Consider the following 21,657-nt stretch of genomic DNA (forward strand, 5'->3'; position numbering starts at 1 on the left):
CTGTATGACCCTAGGTAATATTGCCTCCTAAAAATTGCATACATTCTGCCTTGCACCTGTTACAAACGGAATTATTGAAGGCAACAAGTCTCTCTAACCATAGGTATTACTGATTATTTTGGAAAATGCACAGTGCCCCATTAAGCTTTTGGCTGGTTTCATGCTGCATGAATAGTTTAAAGTACAGCTTTTCGTTGTAAACAAATAATAAAAACCAAAGATGCACAATTCTGCAAGACTCCAAACAAAATACAAAATTGCATTGGTCCTACCTTCTTTTGCTCTTAGAGCCATGCATTGAGAGTTCATTTTTTAAAACTACAGAGGCCTATAAAAGAGGAGAAAAACTGGGACATATATAAATATTGTAATACACATGCTTAGAGGGAAACAATTACATTAATATGCAAAACATCAGAGCCTAGGCGTAAGGTGGGGGGCGTCCTGCTGAATTATTAAAAAATACAATATGCATTTCTACAACTAACAAAAGAGTTGAGGGGTATTCAAGAGGTTTCTGAAATAATCAAATGTTATTTCTTTCTTCATGAATAAACCTATATAAGATACTAATCTAAGAGATGGTTTTGTGCTTTTTACTCAACATTTACAATAGTTAATTGGGACTGTAGATGCTTCCAGATCACCATGGCAATATGCAAATTGAACTACATTTTAGCAAAACTGGTACATTTCTCATCAGCCTACTTAGTGGAACGGTGAAAACATTTAATGAAATTAGCAAAATGGTCATGAAAACAAATTCTTCCACAATTAAGCTTTTTAAAAGGTGCTTTACGGCTTGGTTTTCAGGCACAAAACAATTACTGATTTGTTATGGGAACAGGACGATGACAGGTCATATGTGCTCGATACCAGGTTGACGGCTTAGATGCTGGAGGAATCTGGCATGAAGAACTCAATAAATCACCAATCTTGGACATTTTACTTCTCTGATTTCTATGCAGTACACATGTACAACAGAGTTACAGAATAGCCCTGCACAAAAGTCATCTTTGGCACAGTATCTTCTCCAAACCTTTACATTCATGCCGAAGGCTATACCATAAAAACGACCTGTAAAGAGTGTAAACCAATTTGAAAATTCTGCAATTTCATGAAAGGGGGAACCCGTATTCGGCTAGGTGAATTAAAATGTGACAACACATTTAATTAAAACAGGGCAGTTGGCCTGTTCATCTAAATATTGACTCATCTTGATGTGGATAATGTATTTATCACTTATCTGGAAAAATCTTTGAAAAACACTGCTTTGTCAAGGAAGAAAAAGGTATTCACAAGGTCGAAGCTGCAATACAGAAATTCCCCAATCTCTGGTACATCACTAAATAGTGCTGCAGCCTGGGGAACAAGAAAACTGCAGACCTCTCTTCAATGCATATCAACTATGTATTTCATTTACATAAAGCACAATACATTCAAATATCAACAGTTACAAAAATACAATAACAAAAACACTTACAACTGGCATTGCCGCGATGAAGTTGAACAAGTATCTTGTGAAATCTTTCCTGCTGCGACCAATGATAGCACTGCAACCACATGCATAAGGAGGTTAGTAATGAGACATGCTTCAAGCCTATTTGTATGTCACTTCAAAACTCAGCATTCACGTCACATCAGGAGAATTACAACAACACAAAAGCATGGCAGAGTAATCTATGTCAAATCAATCATTTAGGTTTTAAAAACTGTCTGCAAGTGACACTGAGAAATCTACTCTTTCAAGAGCATGCTAGATTAGCGATATAAAAGCCAGGTGCAAATAAAGCAAAGATTACTAGTTGTTTCTAACTTAAACGGCCACTTTCATGTTCAGTGACACCAAGATGTCGAACAATCCTAACATTGGTCAAGGTAAAAGAACCGACATGCCATTTAAGAAAATAAAGTTATGCCATTTCCAAGACTAATTTTTCATTGTGCAAAAAGATCAATTGTATACAGAAAGGAAGCTTTTGAGATTATGGACCATAGATTCAAGGATTGAGGGGTGTTCAGCAATGTGACTAGGGACATCTTCGAGGACAATCCTCCTTCACAAATCACCTATGCCTTTGGCAATTGCAGAATTGTCGCCAACAAGACAGCACTGGGAACAATACATTGTAGTAAAGTTTAGCAACCACCAGTTTTATTGCAAAATGCGGTGCTGGTTATTAGCTTTGAGCGGTCGATTGGCACAGTTTCCAAGTTGTAGTTGGTATCATCAAGATCTTCAAAATGGTAAGCACCAGAACAACCATGGCTGTTCCTGTAGACTTACCCAATTTTTGAAGTCCATCAGTTTTCTCATGATATATGCAGAAACAAGTACACCTAAGGAATCCGTGAACATCTTTATTCTGAAAACTTAGATACTTAGTGGGTAAATAATAATAATAATAATACTAATAATCTGGCATTTATATAGTGCTACGAACCCTCAGGTATCTGCTTATTATTACCCACGGTGTGTGGTGCTCATTTATCGACCTCGGAAGGATGAAAGGCTGAGTTTGGCCCTGCCGGGATTCGAACCTGCGTTAGCAGGCTCTGCACTGATGTCAAAGCGAGCGCTCTACTTGCTGTGCCACTTGACCGGCTTTCCTGCAGGCTCCCCTCAGCCTCCTCTCCTCTCTCGCTCATTCCCATCTATCTGTGATTCAGGATTGGTGCACCTCCAATGATCTGTTGGTCGTCTCCATGACCATCAGTCTGGCTTCAGAGCTGCCAGAGGTACGGAAACAGCTCTCCTGAACACCACTGAAGATATGCTCTCCAATGGTATGCAGTGTTTATATCGAATATTTTATAACATTTTTTATAGGGAATGCATTTAGGGGTGGGGTAAAGGGATAAATATATAGTGCATGCTCTATAAAATGTTTTGTTAGAAAATACCCTATATTTGTTCATTCTTTATTAAATATTTAGGTATAAAGACATGTAACCCTCTCGAATCTCGATTCCAGCATTCCTTCTGTCCTCATCCTCGATCTTTCCTCTGCTTTCGACATGGCCAACCACGCTTCCTGATCAATCTACTCTGAGAACCTTGGCATCACGGATCAGGCCCTAGAGTGTCTAACCTTCCTCTTGCACCGCCTTTCCCCAGGTACCTCTCTCTCTTTCTCTCTCTCTCATGTTCCCCAGGGCTCTATCCTCTCGGCCCATTTTTTCAACCTCCTCTTGGCCCCTTTGGCCCACCTGATCTATACCTTCTCCTCGAACTTTCACGGTTATGCGGATGACACGTGGCTTTCCTTCAGGCTCCCCTCAGCCTCCTCTCCTCTCTCGCTCATTCCCGACTGTGATTCAGGATTGGTGCACCTCCAATGATCCCTGCCTTAATGCCAGTAAGACAGAGATCCTTCTCATTGGGACCCCTACCCCGGCTTTCTCTCACTCACTTTGGCCGCCCAACTTGTGCTCTCTTTGTTCGCCTTTCTGCAAGGCAAAAAACCTTAGCGTCATCTTCGACTCCACTCTCTGTCTCTCCTCACATCTCGGACATCGCCTAGAAGTCCCATTATCAGCTGCATCTCCTCAAAGGGACTCTTCCCTTTCTAACTTTCCCCCAGAAGCTCACTGTCTCCAGAGCCCTCGTTCTCTCTAGGCTGGACTACTGCAACAGTCTCTTTCTCAATCTTTCTTCCTCTACTCTTCACCCTCTGCAACTAATCCAGAACAGTACTGCAAGACTTAGCTATGGTCTAAAGCCCAGGGAAAGTATATCTCCAGCCCTGAAATCTCTCCATTGGCTCCCGGTGGCTGCAAGGATCAAGTCCAAGACCCTTTGCATTGTCCACAAAGTTTTCTGGGGCTGGGGCCCGCACTACATCCAACGATCCCTTCCAAAATACCTTCCGTCTCAAGGCCTTCACTCAACTAACTCCAACTCTCCAAGGGTTAGACGCTTTGCTAGGCCGTGAGTGTGGGGTAGTTCTCTCTCTCTCCTCAGCAGATGCCCCTCTCTGGAATGGCCTCCCTGCCCCCCCCAAAACTTGAGCTGGACCACCTGAAGTTCCGGAAGCAGCTCAAAATCTTTCTCTTCTCTGCTTTCTCTCCCTCCCCTGCTGAGCTACCCGTCTACCTGTCCGCAATACAGACTCGTCTCTTGGCTACCCTCCGTGCCACACTGGGTACCAGGCTCTTTCTTGATCAGTCACCCTTGCACTGCCTCCAGGCCTACCACGTACTTTGGGGCTGTAATTGTAACCCTACAGTTCCTTATTCTCCTTGTACTACCCTGGCTGCACTTACTCAGAGCATTGCTGCCCTGTTTTCCCCTCCTCTCCCTTGCACTCCCCCATCCCTTTCCCCTTGCACTTCTTGCTCTCACACTTGCACGATCTGAATGACGAGGCTTAAAAAGATAGTTTGACTTGTCCTCCCTCGGTCTTCCCCGTCTTATCACACCTAGAAACACTTGTGTGCAGGCGCGTTATAAATGACATACCACATATCATAATCTAGTCCACATGTGCAGCAACGGATACCTTTGTATTATGCTTAACCTTCTTTATTCCACTCTTTCTACAGAAGCCACCAAGCACAAACAAAAAAAATCCAACATTCAGTGAAAATACTAACATTTCTATGTGGCTTTATGTTTTGGAGTAGCTCAGTGTGTTCAAACCAATCAATCAGTGTCCGAGGGAATAGCCAACCCCTGTGAAGTAGACCATATCTCCTACACCCACGAAAGGGGGCACGGCCAAACTGCGCCAGGTGTGGCCTAAAGGAGGGGTAGGTGAAAGGCAAGGTGTGCCTGCCCCAAATAAACATGGGGTCCTGCAATCTACTATGGGCCACTCAGCATGGCCTCAGATCGTCATTTTTGGACGCAGTCTGCATTTATTATATACACACATTTGGAGAGGGCTATCATTTAGGAGTTAGGTGCCGACTGTCCACAGAAGGCATGCCAACAACACTCCCAGGCTCTCGACTTAAATTGCGCCAGGTGCTACTCATGGGGAACTGAGCAAGCCCCTGCAGTGCCCGGGAACAAGGACAGTTTTTGGACACTGTACGAGTGCTGCCCAGGCTAGCACTCACAAACTTAAATCCCTGCTTCTACACGGACTAGAGTCCCTACTACTTCCTTGCTGCTCCAGCAAGATACATACGTCCATCTAGTGCTTACTACTTGGTCTGTGCCTTCAAGGGTATCAATGGAGTTGATGGTACTTGGATTATATTCCTCGACAGGGAATTATGTTCTTGCTCAATTGTTTCCTTCCTTCAAATATGGTAATGGGAGATGTGCCTTTTTCAGGTGCGTAATGCATAGTTTTCTGCTTGTAAACATTTCACTTCCAGAGATATTCGTTATGTCCAGCATGTATTTTTTTCTTTCTCTCCTACGCATAGTATCTTTCGATCAGCACTGGCAGGGCCGGTCATAGGAGTAGGACCCAGCAATAATACAAAGTACTGCTCAGAGGGGTGAGAGCATGAGCATCAGAAACTCCCATCAGTTTTCTTCTTTTGCCTGCTGTAGATATATGCAGAGCCCCGCAAGTAGTTTGGTGTCCACGGAGAACCTCCTGCCCCCTGGCAGCATAGATATCAGGTGGCAGCACCAGGGCACTGATTACCCAAGAGACCTGCATCTTAAAAATGGTCACTGCAGAACTAGCTGTACATGCAGCAATCAATGTTGTAGTAACACCAATAATTAAAAAAAAAAAAGTTTCTACAAGCTGGACACGGAAATAAGAAAGGGATTCCTTTACAAAGGGGGCATAGCTTGTCAAGAGCTTGAATTGTGGCATCAAGGTATAAGCTTAACAGCTTAGTTCAGTTTATCATTCACTGAACAGCTTGGTATTCAAACACAAATGATATATGTACAAGAAGTTCATAAACCAAATACAGTATTACAATATGCTGTCAACAAGACCCCGCAAAGACCTTAAAATCATAGAGCAAAGTTTAATAGGTGGTGCCTTCTTAGCCAATGCTCTGTGCAAATATTGTGCTACCCCATGGACTCTCAGTTCGTCATCAGTTCTGTCACACATAACCATAGCTTCAGTGGTGGTTCTTATCCTGGCTCTTAAGCAACTAGTTCTCAAACAAATTCTTCTTAAATCGATGTACACAGGGCATATAAGAAATAGGATTCCCTTTCTTGTAGAGATCGACAATGGTAGTATTAATCGGAGGCACCAGTATCCCATGCTAGCCGAAGGTTACCTATCCTGAACTTAATAGTGACGGCATGAATTTGGGTTTTAGCTCGTCCAGAGACCCTTCCTATCCTTTCAACACTTTCTTATTCTAGAACCTTTGAAGTAACGCTGAATTCTGTGTTTTCTGTAAAGTCTTCGCCTCTTCAAGGGTATGGAATGCCTTTTTATTAATTGCTTTTGTCAACCAATTAATTCCTTGAGATTTGTAATATGCACACACCACACTAGTGATTGCCCTTTCTCCTGGGACAGTATGTCACTCACAGCATCTCTATGTTTTTAGCTCCAGAGTGCCCCACACTCTCACCCAATACAATAGAGATGTAAGCTTAATTTCGTAAGCCATACCATGCAGATTGACCTCATTAAGCAGTGGATTGTGGTAGAAGTTACTGGTAGACCTAATATGTTTTTAAAGAAGCCATTTTTAAATCGTAGAATGTGCATTTGTTTTCATAAACTCCCACAGTTCAGCACCATATAAGGCTGCCTGTCTGGCTTGCATCTTATAGGCCCCCAACTTGCAGCACCAGGCCCACAGGATATCTCAAATGTTGATATCGACTCACTGTATCTAGTCATAACCACTCCATGTTTCTCAATATGAATGTTGTAGTTACCTTTTGAAGATTCTCTCATCGATTACCTTGCAAAGGTGCAAACCTGCTCTACGGTTTCTCCCTCAACAGAGCATGTTAATTTGGGGATCTTTCTTCTCCTCGTTTAGAGCACCATTGTTTTTGAATAGTTAATGTGGAGCCCATTGTCGTTCAAAAAGTCTTTAAATTCAGAAAGGGGCCCAATTCTCACAGTTTTAAGTACCGAAAACGTTGAAAGGGTTTGCGATATTTTCAGTGCTTAGCACCTATTCTGATGCTGGCGCATTATTCATAAGTAGGAATGAATGCACGACTTTTGGAATATGTGCGCTGGTTGCTAGGATGCAAGGAAGTCATAAAGTGGCACGCATACACAGTACCTCTTTGGTTCAAGTGTGGGTTCGGTGGTGTGGAGGAGTGCCACAGATAGCACTGGTAAGTATACCCACGCACCATTGTGCGTGGTGTGTGTAGCACACAAATCTATCACGCGAGATATCTATATGCATGTATATCACACAAGATACATATATTTTACTGTTGCTTATATCACACGTGATATTTTACTGTTACTTTTATGCTATTTAGGCAAAAAAATAGGGCTGTTAATGTAATGCCTAAATACAGGTTTGAAATGTGAAGCTAATGCGGGTAAACTATGGGTGCCGCTATCTAACAGAAATGCTGGTGAGACTTGCAATCCACCAGTTATCTGTGAAAACAGGCAAATTGCAGACAATACACTAGTGGACTGCGCTGACGCTCAGGCCCACTTTAGAATAAGCATGGTGCATGGGCGTCAGGAAAAGGTGCAGCGAAGGGCGCTGTTTAGCATGCTCACCGCCCTTAAATGAGAATCGGCCCCTGGTGTTATAGAAATAAGGACTGCATTGAGTATTTATCCTTACCCAGGGAAGGCGTGTCCATGTCAATGGTCAGCAGTTTAGCTATAACTTGGGGTACACCTTTATCTATTTTGAATAGACCCAAGTTCTCACCGTTGACCCCACCCCCCCCCCACACCCCTCACCGATCTTACTGTGGGCTTGTTATTGCTGTACAGTAGTAGGATAGCAGAAAGTAATGCTGGTGATATACGCAAGCTTCTTAGAAAATTCCATTCTAAGATCTACAAACATTGTGTACAAATTAATTTTCTGTAGGGTTAAGTATTTATCTACAAGTAAATGTAAACTTCGGTATTGATCTATAGTGCTGATTCCCAAATGGAACAATCCCACTGTCTCCAACCCATGCCTTCAGGAGTTTTAGGACTGACCTCGCAAATATTTTATCCCCTGAATCAAACACTGAGATGGGTCGAAAATCTGCTGGATCCTTGTGTCCCCCCTTTTTTATATACTGGAATTATTTCTACTCTAGTCTCTGTGGGAGGATCTATATTAAATACTAAAATTGCATTAAACAAATGGGTAAAATATGGAGCCCATATTCCTGCCTCAGTCTTAAATAGGTCCAATTTTGAACCTATATCCTTCAGGGCCTCATTAATTCTAGATTCCAGAAGGGGTATGGTCTGTACTCAACCTTACCTAATGTGGGTTAAACATAAAATCATTGCTACATTCCAAGATGTTGTTTCAATCACTTGGCAAACTACAACTTGTAAGGGTTTAGTCAGCAATAATTGGATTATTTCCATATTAGCTATACATAGTTCAAAAATCTTTGTCTTGGCTGGTTCCCCCACAGATTAGATTTATATATAAAACTTTAAGATGATGGGTGATTCTCTCAAAGAGGCAGTCTTAGAAGGGCTTGAAACCAACTCGGGCTAGAAGCCTTGTAGTCTCTTCTATGGAGCAGAGGGGGCAAAACAACAAGGAAAGAAGGCTATGCTGCCCTGGATGAGACACTTGACCCCACCCAAAGCGAAAACAATATGGGTCCACAAGTACCGCAGTGCAGACATTAATCGCAGAGGTGGGCACCACGTCTGAAGGCAACATTTCTCCTTCAGAAGGAGAATTGTCAAGTGGCAAAAGACAAATGACAAAAAAAAAAAGAAAAGAAAAATAAGACAAGAGGGACATGTATGATCAATCCCATCATGCACCCCAGATCATTGGAATGTAAACCCTTCTCCAGGGTTGCAGAGTACAAGAGGTCAAGGCCCAGAAATCCTCTGGAGAAGTGAGATGGCGCATGAGGGAACCATGTCCTAGGACTGTACTCTAAGGCAGGGCTTCGGAGGGTCTCCCTCCCCCCCATCCTGAACTACAAATGTTTAAGTTTGTAACAAAGACACAAAGTCCTGAAGAAGGGAATGATCCATTCCTGTAAGTTCTGCTAGGACAAACACCTGGACATCACCAATTTCATTCTGCCAATGAAAATCCTAGACCTGGCAGAGAGTGTCAAGGAGATATTGGTGCTGGTTTATCTGGAAACCTGTGCCTAAATTGAGCACAAGAAAAGCCTGCTACTTAAAATGGACCAAGTTGGGGGGGAGGGGGGTCTAGTTTCCTATGAACACTCTTTTGCAAGGCAGTCTCTTAAGAACATGCATTCCTCTGGATAAGGGGCAGCCCTCTATTCAAGACATTCTCAACAACGTTTTTTAGAGGGAGTAGTGAGGCACGAGGAGGGGGGTCCATTGACCAGTCGATTCAACGGTCAGCAAAGCCCTCAAGAAGGAAGTTGTGACACTTAACGGGTGGGGGAGGAGGGTGTGACATGTTTTTACACCAATTAATGTATCTTTGTGCATTTGCCACAGTTTGTCTATTTTTTGTTTTAGGGCACAAGAAAACCGGTGTTAAAAAAACAAAAACATATAAAGGGATATACAAAAAAATAAAGGAAGCGCATATCGAGAGATTGTTCCCTTTTAAAATAAGTATGCTTTGCACAGATGTAAAGACATGGAACCGTACTAGATTTATGGTCAACGCAATACATTCTTCCCCGCTCATGGACACAAATGAGGATGAAGATGGAGCCCTAGCCAGAAAATCACCCTTTACCTCGGGTGAGAAGGGGCACAGTGAAATATCCTCCAGTGGTAGGTAGAACAGCACTGTTCTGCAAAACCCAAGCCTACCTTGATAGTTTTGCAAGGGAGTAATGGGATTTGAATTAGAAATTCGGCAGTACCCCTATAGAAGTTAAGCATCCACTTTTGTACTTCTATTTCAGCAAAGAAAAAGCGCCTCTTCACATAAGTGGACAGCATAGTGAGGGAAGGACCTTGACAGTAGGCCATCATAGGTCTGGAGAGTTGTATTGACCACAACCTTTCTGGTACACAGGTAGGGAAAAGTTCAGCCTTTGATAAAACAGCAAAATGAGTGGATTTTGTACCATCATTTGAAAATGTAAGAAATTCACCTACTCAGACATAATGAAAGGTGGCATCTGTCTAGTGAAATTGGATCTCGAGGGCACCACATTAACGTGCCTATTTTTAAAGGGGCACAGGACATTCCCGCTGTTTGCCTGGAATGGGCAGTTTGTGAAGTCTGGCCAGCCAAGACAGTGTGATCTGCTCAATCATTCATAAGCGGAGTCGGAGTAAAAGTTGTGCCAGCAAGTCTTTCCTGGTGAGATTTTTCTGGATCCATTTACTTTGTTCCAGAAGGCCCGCGTCATTTTAAGACCACATCCTAAGTTCCTCCCCAAGGTGCTGTCTGAAATGACACTCACTGAGTGCATTGTTTTGCCAACTTTTTTCCAGAATCACGCTTCTGAAGCAGAAAGAGCATTACATTCTCTGGTCGTTTTATCATAACCAGCACATGGAAAATTGCAGCAGACGAAACAGATGCAGGTGCTGCAATAAGCTTAATTATTAAACCTAGCCCTATGGCCCCAAAATGGCTGTCCTTAGAACCCTATTCAGGCATTATCGACCAGGCCAAATCATTGAAACATCCCATTGTCAGTGAAAACTGTATGAAATCTTAAACACACTGTTGATTCTGACTCCAGTAATGAGAGTTAGTGATGCAAGGGGAGCATTAACTGCTTCAATAGTCTTTCTTTGTTCTTATGTGAAGAAAATGATGCTCGTGTGCACTGCATTTTATAATGAACTCGCACTGCAAGCAGTATGGTTTTGGTCTGTTCATTCCATGAAAAATAATGCAATTGGATAAACAGGGCTTTACCATCAATCAAGGTCTTAATAAACTGTCAGGGCAAGGCCCACCTTTTGTCCCTGAGCAATGGCCATCCTGGAGTGGAATATGTGAAATACGCCACAATATGTTGGGATATTGTGTGTACCATTTCAATACGCATCAAACACGAAACGTTTAAAGCAGTGGGGCTGTCACTACGCACCGCCCAAAGGGGGGCCTGAGGGTTATTCAGGAAGGGGGCACAAAGCTCTTTAGATAAGGATTGAAATGGCTGTGTTTAATAGAAAATATAAGCAATTATTCTTTTTGGGGGCCTGGAAAAATAGTTGTACTCATGGAGGGGGCTGGGGGAGGGGTTGGTATAAAATTTTTTGAATACCTCAGTTTTTTCAAATAAAAACTTTATTTAATAGCACTGTGAACTACATTAGTAATCATGGAAGCATGTCTTAGTTACTTAACTGTAACTGTATTTATCCAGCATTGGTATCTTTCATAGATTCAGATGCTTGAATATTCCCCGTCGTAAGACTGGGAATCCTCAGTGATAAAAAATAATTATTATTTTTTTTTAATACACACATTGCTACATAGCAATGCATTAACATATCCCATTATGGCCTATGAGCCATTCTATTGTGTAGTCCCTCCACCTCCCTTTGGTCCTTTATGGCCCCAACCAATGAGGTGGCAGGACTTAAGCTCCGCCACCGGCAGCCATCTTCAGATTTTGAACCGTAGAAACTACAGTGTGATGTATGCTGAGCATAGGAGCAGCCTCGCAAGAGGCAGGCGAGCGCATGTGAATCTATGAAAGATACCAATGCTGGAGAAATACAGTTACAGGTAAGTAACTAAGACTTCTCCAGCATTGGATCTTTCATAAATTCAGATGCTTGAATAGAATACCAAGCAGTTAAAACATGCCACCATCATACATATATGCATAAATACAGAAACACCATATTTCTCAAACCTTTACCATGCAGCAACACAACGGTTACATACTCTGGGAAAGGTGGGAAAAGGAGGTTGGTCCTACCTTATGCAAAGAGATGACAGAGCACTACCTGTCAAACAGCAGTTTCTTTGTTGGCATCTTCAGCCAGGCAGTAGTTTTTCGCTAACATATGCAGAGTGCTCCACGTGGAGGCTCTGCATATGTCCTTCAAGCCAACCCCTGCGTGGAATGCTGTTGACGCCGCCCTCCCTCTGGTGTAGTGTGATGATGGTGGTCTAGTCAGAGGGTCGCCTTTCATCTGATGGCAGTGGGTGATGCAAGACAAAACCCAGCTTGACAGACTTTTTTTTAGAGAATGCTGTCCCTTGGTACGCCAGAGAAAGCAATGAACAGTCGGTTTGAGGAGCGGAACTCCTTGGTTCTCTGCAAGTAAAACTTCAAAACTCTCGCAACGACCAGAGAATGTAATGCTCTTTCTGCTTCAGAAGCGTGATTCTGGAAAAAAGTTGGCAAAACAATGCGCTCAGTGAGAGTCATTTCAGACAGCACCTTGGGGAGGAACTTAGGATGTGGTCTTAAGATGACGCGGGCCTTCTGGAACAAAGTAAATGGAGGTTCAAATGACAAAGCTTGCAACTCACTGATCCTTCTGGCTGAAGTGATGGCTATCAAAAAGGCTGTTTTCCAAGACAAGAACTTCACGTCGCATCTGTGTATGGGTTCGAAGGGAGGTTCCATGAGGGCTGTTAAGACGGTGCTCAGGTTCCAGTTCGGGACTGGTGTGGGCGTAGGAGGATAAGTACGCATCAGCCCTTTCAGAAAGGCTAACCGCTGACAAAGAGCAAGGATTGCATCTCCGGAGTTGTTGTGTAAGTCGCTATGGCTGACAGATGGACCTTAATTGAGGACAATGAAAGCCCTGTCTCAGCTAGGCACAATAAGTAGGGTAGAACATGGTCAACCGAAACAGTGAGGATCGATGGCAGATCTCTCGCACCACTTGGAAAATCGAGTCCACTTCCTGGTGTAGGTGACTCGTGTCGACGGGGCTCTCGTGGCCCTGATGATATCCCAATATTCTGAAGGTAGCTTAAGATTCATCAGTTTACGCTGCTCAGGAACCATGCCTTCAGAGATAGGCTCCTCGGGTCGTGGTGGAGGACCTTGCAGTTCTATTGCGTCAACAGATATTGATGCGCCTTGAGGCAAATCGGGGGCCGTCGGGATAGATACTTCAGAGTCAAGTACCAGACTTGCTGCGCTCAATCCAGCACAATCAGGATCATTGAACAATTCTGTTCCTTCAGCCTGCTTAGTACCCTCGCAATGAGGGTAATGGGGGAAAGGCATAGAGGAACTTTCCTGTCCAAGCCACTGATAAAGCGTCTCCCAGTGATTGATACTCCAGGTGCCCTGAGGCGAACCTTCGGCACTTCTGGTTGTCCTTGGTGGCAAAAAGGTCGATCTGCGGATGGCCCCATAAGGCAAAAATCTGTTGGGTTTCCTTTTTGTCCAGCTCCCACTCGTGAGACAACGTGTATTCTCTAGCTTGTCTGCTAGGACATTGTCCACTCCCGGAGGATGCTCTGCTTTGATCTGCACTCTGGAGCAAGGCCCATGCCCATAGCTGTTGGGCTTCTTGCGACAGGATCTTTGACCTCGTGCCTCCCTGCTTGTTTGTGTAGTGCATGGAGGTCGTGTTGTCTGTCTAGACCGTAAGTACCTGTCCAGGTACCACCAGCAGGAAAGTCTTCAGCGGCCACCTTATGGCCCTAAGCTCTAACACATTGATGTGGAGTTGGGACTCTTGTGACGACCAAGTGCCCTTGGCTTGGAGGTCCGCAAGGTGAGCGCCTCAGCCTGATAATGACGCGTCCGTCCTCAGCAAAAGGGTCGATGTCGGTGCTTGAAACGGCATCCCTTGTAGAAGATTTCGCTGAACATTCCACCATCGAAGAGCCTTGTGTAACGTCAATGGAATCTGGACGACATCCTCCCAATATCCGAGAGCTTGTTTCCATTGATGGTCCAGGGCCTCCTGAACCAGTCTCATGCGAAACCTGCAATTTGGTATGAGGAATATGCACAAGGACATCATGCCCAGAAGGGATTTGTAAGAGCGTACAGATGTTGTCTCTCTCCAGGAAGCACGAGGTTGAGAGTAGAATCGCGGCTAACCTTTCTGCCAATGGTCTCACTGGGGAATGCTGGTATCGAACTCGGCGCCCAGGAAGAGAGCTGTCTTGCTGGGAACTGGGCAGGACTTTGTGTTGTTAATGCATAAACCTAACTCTTTTAGGAGGTAGATCATCCTTAAAACTGCTGAGTGAGCCCTTGCTGCGTAACATGCCTTTATCAACCAGTTGTCCAAGTATGGGAAGACTTCCGTTCCTGTCCTCCCGAGTTTTACAGCTAATGGTGCCAAGCATTTTGTGAAAACTCTCGCTGCCGATTTCAGCCCGAACGGGAGCACTCTAAACTGAAAATGAAGCTGTCCCACCGTGAACCTGAGGAACTACCTGTGAGCTGGATGGATCGGTATATGGAAGTATGCGTCCTCTAAGTCTAAAGTGGCCAAGAAGTCATGCTTGTTTAACCACAGAAGCACGCCTTGCAATGCTATTGTCTTGAATGTTATGCGTTTTATATATTACTTGAGTGCCCTCAGGTCCAAGATGGGTCTCCATTGAACGTTTTTCTTTTTGATGAGGAAGAAGCGGGAGTAGAAACCCTTTCCCCTCTGGGGGTATGGGACCAGCTCTACCGCTGCTTTCTGGAGCAGTTTTTGAACTTCAGACATGACCTGCCTTAACATATGCACCCTGCACAAAGTTGGAGGCAGGGACGGAGGTTGGTCTAGAAATTCTAAAGTGTGACCCTCTCGGATCATCTGCAACACCCATTTGTCCGATGTAATTGACTGCCAGCGTTGGAAGAACTGTATTACCCTTCCCCCCCCTCACCGGGGAGTGACGTTGAGGGGGAAAGAATTGGATAGTCAGTTTTGTTTAATTTGTGACTTCCCCTGGACGGAGCCACGCCTGCATCTATGGGAATATCTGTTGGAGGATTGGTACTTGCTGTCTTGGTACGAGCTACCTTGCGCCTTCTGACCATAAGAGGGGTGGCCGTACCCTCTGTACGAGATGAGCCTCTAAAGCGGCGAAAAGAACGGCGGTCCTTATCCTTGTCCTTTAAAGAACGGATGGCTTGGGCTGTGTACGTGTCTGACTTAATTCCCTTCAAGTGGTCGTCTATTTTCTTTCTGAAGAGATCTTGTCCATCAAAGGGCATGTCCAATATCTGCACTTGGACTTCAGGCCTGAAATTAGTAGCCTTCTTCCAGGCCTGTCTTCTGAGTACTGTGCCATGGGCCATCTGTCTGAAGCCCAATTCGGCCACATCAACCGCTGCGTCGATCAAATGATCTGAGGTTGCTTCACCATCTGCGATTATCGATCTAGCCTTTTCCTGGAGCTCTGGTGGTAACTGTTTAGCCAAATTGGACATGTGGAGCCAAAGCTCTCTATCAAATCTCGCAGTCATGGCCAGCGTATTACCCGCTCTGATAAGCGACGTCCAAGCAGATACCTTCCTGCCCATGGCTTCTAGCTTACGTCCGTACTTGTCCGGTGGTGCCGACAGCAGCGAAGCGGGATTGGCAAGCTTCTTCCTAGCTGCAACTGTGATAACCGAGTCTGGTTATGAATGACTGTAAAGACTGGTAGGGGGTGTCTGTACTTCCGCTCTCTAGATGGTAGAGGGGAGGCACAGAGGACCCCAGCCAAGATTCTCTATAAGGTAGCAATAGACGAGCAATCAAGGCCTAGCTTCCCAGTAGCTGATGCGGGCTTGTTCTTAAGTACAGTGTAGTCCCCGAACCCCCACAAAGGGATGTCCACACACTATTACTGAAAACACAGTCTTTATATAATTAATATTCAAAGGTATGTACACGATCACAATAACGCACTTTGTACTCGGAAGTCAATAATGATAAATATATACAATTCTAAAGTGGTACCACTAATGTTATCAAATCTCATTAAAGTGCATCAACTGTACGATTAAAATGTCACACAGATTAATAATGAGGAAACCAGCAATAGAGAGAGGCAGGAACGTAATATGGTTGAAACAATAGGCAGAATGCTGGCCCCGTTACCTAGACACAGTTCTGTGTGGCGATCCCGCCACCTGGGCAACCTGTAAAATAAGATATATCACACAAGCCCAGTCCATATGTTGAATAGTCTCACTTCTTCCTATTAAGGTTTTACCCCCCTCCCCCAATGTACCTGGTGGAGTAGAGTTCTCCGACGATGCGTCGACCGATCCTTCTTGAGTGCCTCCCTTTCAGGCGGGAGCCACGGATCGTCGAGAGGTGTCAGGGAACTTGGTGTTCGGTGTTGGGGAATCGACGGCCCTTCTTGAGTGCCCTCCCTTTAAGGCAGGAGTCACGGGTCATCGAACGCCCAACGGTGAACAGGGTGAACTACGGCAGGGAAGTGGCAGCTTCGTTCCTAGCGGTGCTCGTCGATGACAGAGCGTTAGCGTCCTGCAAGGAAGAGGCGTGCGGGGCACGTTGGTGACAATAGTTCTGGACGGCAAAGAGATGATGAAGAACTGTGGCCCAGCAAGGGCGTCGAGTCGTCGGCGTCTCTGTGGTCTTTAGGTGGCGGGAAACCCACCGGTGGATACTCGTCGACGGTCGGGCCTTCTCCAGCGGGAGACAAGCAGATGAGACGATGCAGGCGAGAGCGTCCGATGATCAATTGAAGTTCTTAGGCAAACGGGAGCATGGCGGCTCCGGTCAGCGACGGCGGTCGTCGACCGTGGCAGACAACAGTCCGAGTGCTTCTCCTTGGAGTTCCGCAGCAGTCCCCGTATCGGGTCGGCAGCCTGTCGAAGGTCTGTCTACCAGGGAGCGTTGGCAAAGATCAGCTGTGCACAATGGTCCCTCGTAGCTCGGGAAGAGGGCGCCTTACCAGGTCCTCTCTGGGTCAGTTCTTGCAGGCACAGCAGCTTTCAGATTGCGAAGGAGAGCAACAGCAATTCTTCTCGTCCAGCAGGGCTTCAAGGTCAAGCTTCAGTTACTCCAGTTAGTCGTAGTGGACTTCAGCTTCTGAACACGATTCCTAGCAGTGAGAGGTCCCCAGATATACTGTTGATCTCCCATTCATTCCGCTGGGTCACACTCAAGCATCCAATCACGACTAAGGGCATTCAGGCAGGCAGGCAGCCAGCCAGCCAATCAGGCACACGAGGTATTCAGGCCATTCACTTCTCTCCAGACACTCACAAGTTATGTGTATTGGGACAAGTACCGAGCCATTCAACACTCCAAGCTGCATTCATACCTGTTTCGGGAAGGGCTGTCTCAGTCATTGTGTCAACCACCAGATACTAGACACCCACAACACAGAATGCATATTCGTCACACACTCTATTCACCCAGGTCCCACCCACAGGAGGTACCCACAACATAAATCACCGGGAAGGCTCCAGCTAGTCTGGCCGGGCCTTCAGAACAACACCATATATGGCATTTCCACCCAACAGCCAGTCAGGGGGAAGGGACAGAGTCAGGGCTTCCCAGGACTTTGGGAAAACAAGGTAATGGGTAATAGAAAGCAAGAGGCCAGGGGCCATCTTGTTTTCCATCAGGAATCAACGGATCCCAATGGCAGGGCCGGGGTATCCCAAAATGGAGGATACTCCGCACACCTGTCAAGTTCAGCATGGAGCTGCCACCAGCCCATACCCTGCTCTGTGGGCCACCCACAGGTGCCCAAAAACATACACTATGGGCAAAGGGTTTTACCCCCACCCATGGGTGCCATAAGGGTATCCCAGGGGTCTGTTCACCAAACCAAAAGAGCTGCACCGCCAGGAGTCCCATGTGAACTCCTGCGTGGAAAACACGACAGAACACACGATAAAAAGCATTAAAGGACAAGGATACAGAGGCCCTGTCCCTCCGATGCATTTCCAGCATCACTATGACCTCTCAGACAAAGTGGTGCAAACTCGGGCGCTTTATATTTCTTCTCTGGTCTGGACACCAGAGCCGGAGTAGACGAGGGTGCAGACAAGATCTTGGATCCAGACTCCGAGATGGGTGTCGAGGAGAGGAATGGTGGTCACCATCCTCCTGCATTTGTCCCTGTGTTCATAAAGCACCGATTTCTTTTCTTCTGATGTAACCTGAATTTTGAACAATTCTGCAGCCTTGCCTATTATGGTGTGGAAAGAAACCAGATCATCCGGAGGTGAAGCATCACCTGGGGAATCTCTCTTCCTGGGCTTCTCGACGATGTACTCGTCCCACTCACTGGCCGCGTCAGGCTCCTGTGTAATCTCTCCTTCTGAATCAGAGAATTCTCTAAAAGGATCCTCCTGCCAATCTGAGACTGAAACGGAGGACGGCACCATTGTTGGATCCCTATCCGGAGATCGAGGTGGTGGTGATGGGACCCTTGTCTGTGAAGCACCGAGTCTTGCTCTTAGACCTTCGAGCAGGCTCAGGTAATTGTGTTCTCTTCTGAGGTCTACACTCCTGTGAGGTGAACTTCTTGATGTGCCTGGAATTGGAGACGTGTCTCTCCAACGGGTTTCCGGTTCTATGGAATCAGCCGGCCTGCTTGGTTCCCTTTGACGCCTGTAGAACACATCCATGATCCGCTGTATGGACAACATCAGTATTGGGTCATGATGATAGTCAGCCTCTCCTGTAGAAGGCTGCCAAGGGGGACTGTGTTGCTTAGGGGAAGGACAAGGTTGTTCCATTGGTTCAGCAGCTTCAGCAGTCTCAAGGAAACCGTCCTCAATGACAGGCGTCACCCTGGTGTGAGCAGAAGGCGCCTCGGGCACCAATTCCTCCGTAGATGCAGGAACTTGCGGTGTCGCCGACGGTGTTGTAGTCGATGGTACCTTCGTCGACAAGCATCCCGCCGACGGTAGTTCGTCGGCGAATGTGTTTTGGATCCCGTCAACGAATGTGTCTTGGGTGGTCGCTCCCCTGTTGATGAGTGCTCTGTGGACGAGTGTTTCATGGACGAGTGCCTCGTGGACGAATGGTGCGTTTCCTTCGTCGACAACCGTTTCATGGACGATAAATCAGATGACAAGGATCTTGCCGTAGATGATGTCTTATGGGTAATCGTCGATGAGGGTTCCGTCGACGGTCTGGCCGACGACGGGCCTTTATCCTTCCCATCCATCGTGGACGGTTTTCCCCCCCATCGACGAATGCTCCGCCCCCTGGTTTTTTGCAAACTCCTCCTTACCTTTGCAGGTAGATTTTGCCAACGAATGTGACTTCTTCTGGCTCGAGGAGTCCAGTGGAGGTAGAAAGGGTATTAACTCCAGCTTCCTCTTACTTTTGGCAATGTGAGAGGAACTCCTTCACACTGAAGAGGACCTTCTCTTCGAAGTTCGCCTCTCAGATGGAATGCTGGAGTGGAGAGGAGCTGTTCTGACAGACTCTTCGCCCGAAGATTGATCCCTGGCTTCCAGATATAAAAAGTCTTCTGTGCCTGTCCTGAAGGGTCTTGTTGGAAAAGGTCTTGCAAATATCGCATTTCTGAATGTCATGCGGATACAAGCAGTAAATGCAATGTTCATGGGGGTCCTTCATGTCAACTAACTTTTTGCACCTTGTGCAGTCCCCGAGTAGAGAAGGCTTCTTGATAGCTTGAAATACAGCCACTCTTAAGGTTTACAATATGATTTTGGGTCAAAAACAACAGCTATTTGTCCCAAACATTATTTGAGGCCAAAGCCCCTTAGCAGGGGAACAAAGTAGAATATATTTGAAAAATATATTCCACACAAAAAGTAGAAAAAGAATTGAAGAGCTCAGAGAGCTTGAGGATTCCCTATGTCTGTTAGACTGCGGTGAACAGTCTGAAGATGGCTGCCAGGGGCGGAGCTTAAGCCCTGCCACCTCATTGGTTGGGGCCATAAAGGAGCAAAGTGAGGTGGAGGGACTACACAATAGAATGGCTCATAGGCCATAATGGGCTATGTACATGCATTGCTATGTAGAAATGTGTGTATATTAAAAGAAATGTAATAATCATTTTTATCACTGAGGATTCCCAGTCTGACGTAACCATTCGCCCATAGCTCCCCCCTTTCCTTCTACATTGTCATTCAAGTTCATAACATTTTAACGGTTATCTAACCAAACCTCCCGTTCTTCCCTTCTCTCCTCCCCCTTCAAACCCTTCTTTCATTTGGGTGGTGTTTCAGGGTTCTCCCATCATTATTTAATATCCAGTTCTCGGGTTTCATTTCCCATTTGCAGGGTCAGCGACATTTCCTTCTGGTTGCCTTTACAGTACCAAGTAGTTACGGAGCATCGTGGGCCTTAAGTAGATCTGTTGTTTATCTGCCACTAATTTGTTAAATGGGATAAGTTGCCATAAACCTGTGGTATGTCCCATTAGCCAGGTTTGAGTAACCAGAAGGTGTCTCAATTACTTGTCCCTGGGATCTGTCATCCAGGTAGCCAGGACACGGCCATCGCTATTGGATCCAGTTCCTGGGGGAGGACCAGTGCGGGCGGATCACCTGGATGGGTGGGGGGGGGTCCTCGGGCAGTGGAGGTGGGATGCCGACGGTCGAGAAGCAATATCGCTCTTCTTAGAACACCTTTCCCCATCCTACCATGTAGGATGCTCAAATACTAACAACCACCCGCCCCCATTCTCCGACACAAACCCTTTTGGACACCACGAAAAACAATGGACTAACACCAGAGCCGTTTACCTGCATTGTCCCAACACAAGGGTCAGGCAAAGTCAGGCAATTAACCAGAATCACACCCAACGGTCCTTTCCCTTCCCCACAGGGATAAAAGGTGGAGCATGAGAGCACAATACGAGCAAGGGAGACTGCACGACGAGAGCTATGCAAGCAAGGCAGTTGAAGAGGAGGAGAAAGAACCAAAAGGGTGACGAGAGAAGCGACCTTGCCTTTTCCGACCTATGCCTGTGACACCTCTGTGGAAGAAATTGTAAGACCGCGAACAATAGCCAGCGAGTGTTGCAGCAGATGTCAACGGTAGACAGGAACCTCCACCGCTGATAACCTAGCCAGGGAGAGACACCTGCTACTGTGGCACCGTCCTCTACTCCAGAGACCTGAAAAGCCAAGCGGTTCATCACAGCCAGTGAGTCGAGGGGAGAGCCGATAAGAAACCGAACTGCTTTGAACAATAGTAGCAACTAGAGGGGAAAACCAGCAACAGATGGGTCCGGCACCAAGAGGGTGTGGACACTCGAGAAGATCTTGGTGAATACCCTATTGATGAAACTACTGTTACGAGAAGGCATTGGAAAGGAGCGAGAAAAGGGCCAAAGTGGTCTACAGGAGTCTAGCAAAATCTGCCATACAGTCGAAAGTCTTTGACCGGCAGATGAATGTAAAGCTAAGGGAAGTGAATCCTGCACTGTGCGACTGGCAAAAGTTGGCAAGAGTGAACCCGACGGAGGGAGGCTGATAGAAAGGGGTGAAGCCTAAAGTCCAAATGAACAGTGTGTTAACAAAGGTGAACGTGTCAGAGGGATGTCCACAGTGAACGGTTTAAAAAACATTAAGATGTGAAGGCCATAAGTGGAGTGGATTTGAGGAAAGCTGTAGTGAACCCGACAGAGGGAGGCAACAGTCAAGAAGGGTCTGAGACTGGAAGAGGGGGGGCCCAGGGGTTAAGCATCATCACACTAAATGCAATCGGAAAGAAACTTTTGTTAGTAATTTTGAATATATCATTCCCTCGGAAGCAA

At 45.9% G+C, this 21,657-nt stretch overlaps 1 protein-coding gene across 2 annotated transcripts in view; it reads right to left on the reverse strand.

Annotated features, from left to right (window-relative positions):
* The window catches only part of ABCD3 (ATP binding cassette subfamily D member 3), a 949,084-nt gene that overhangs the window by 704,597 nt on the left and 222,830 nt on the right, over nt 1–21,657 (reverse strand). For both annotated transcript variants that reach the window (XM_069641211.1, XM_069641209.1), the window contains one exon: nt 1,484–1,553. In XM_069641211.1, coding sequence (XP_069497312.1) covers nt 1,484–1,553 — 70 coding nt within the window. The remainder of the gene's footprint in view (nt 1–1,483; nt 1,554–21,657) is intronic.

This window comes from Ambystoma mexicanum, chromosome 1q (genome assembly GCF_040938575.1).
Source record: "Ambystoma mexicanum isolate Mex_15411 chromosome 1q, UKY_AmexF1_1, whole genome shotgun sequence".
NCBI classification, from domain to species: domain Eukaryota; kingdom Metazoa; phylum Chordata; class Amphibia; order Caudata; family Ambystomatidae; genus Ambystoma; species Ambystoma mexicanum.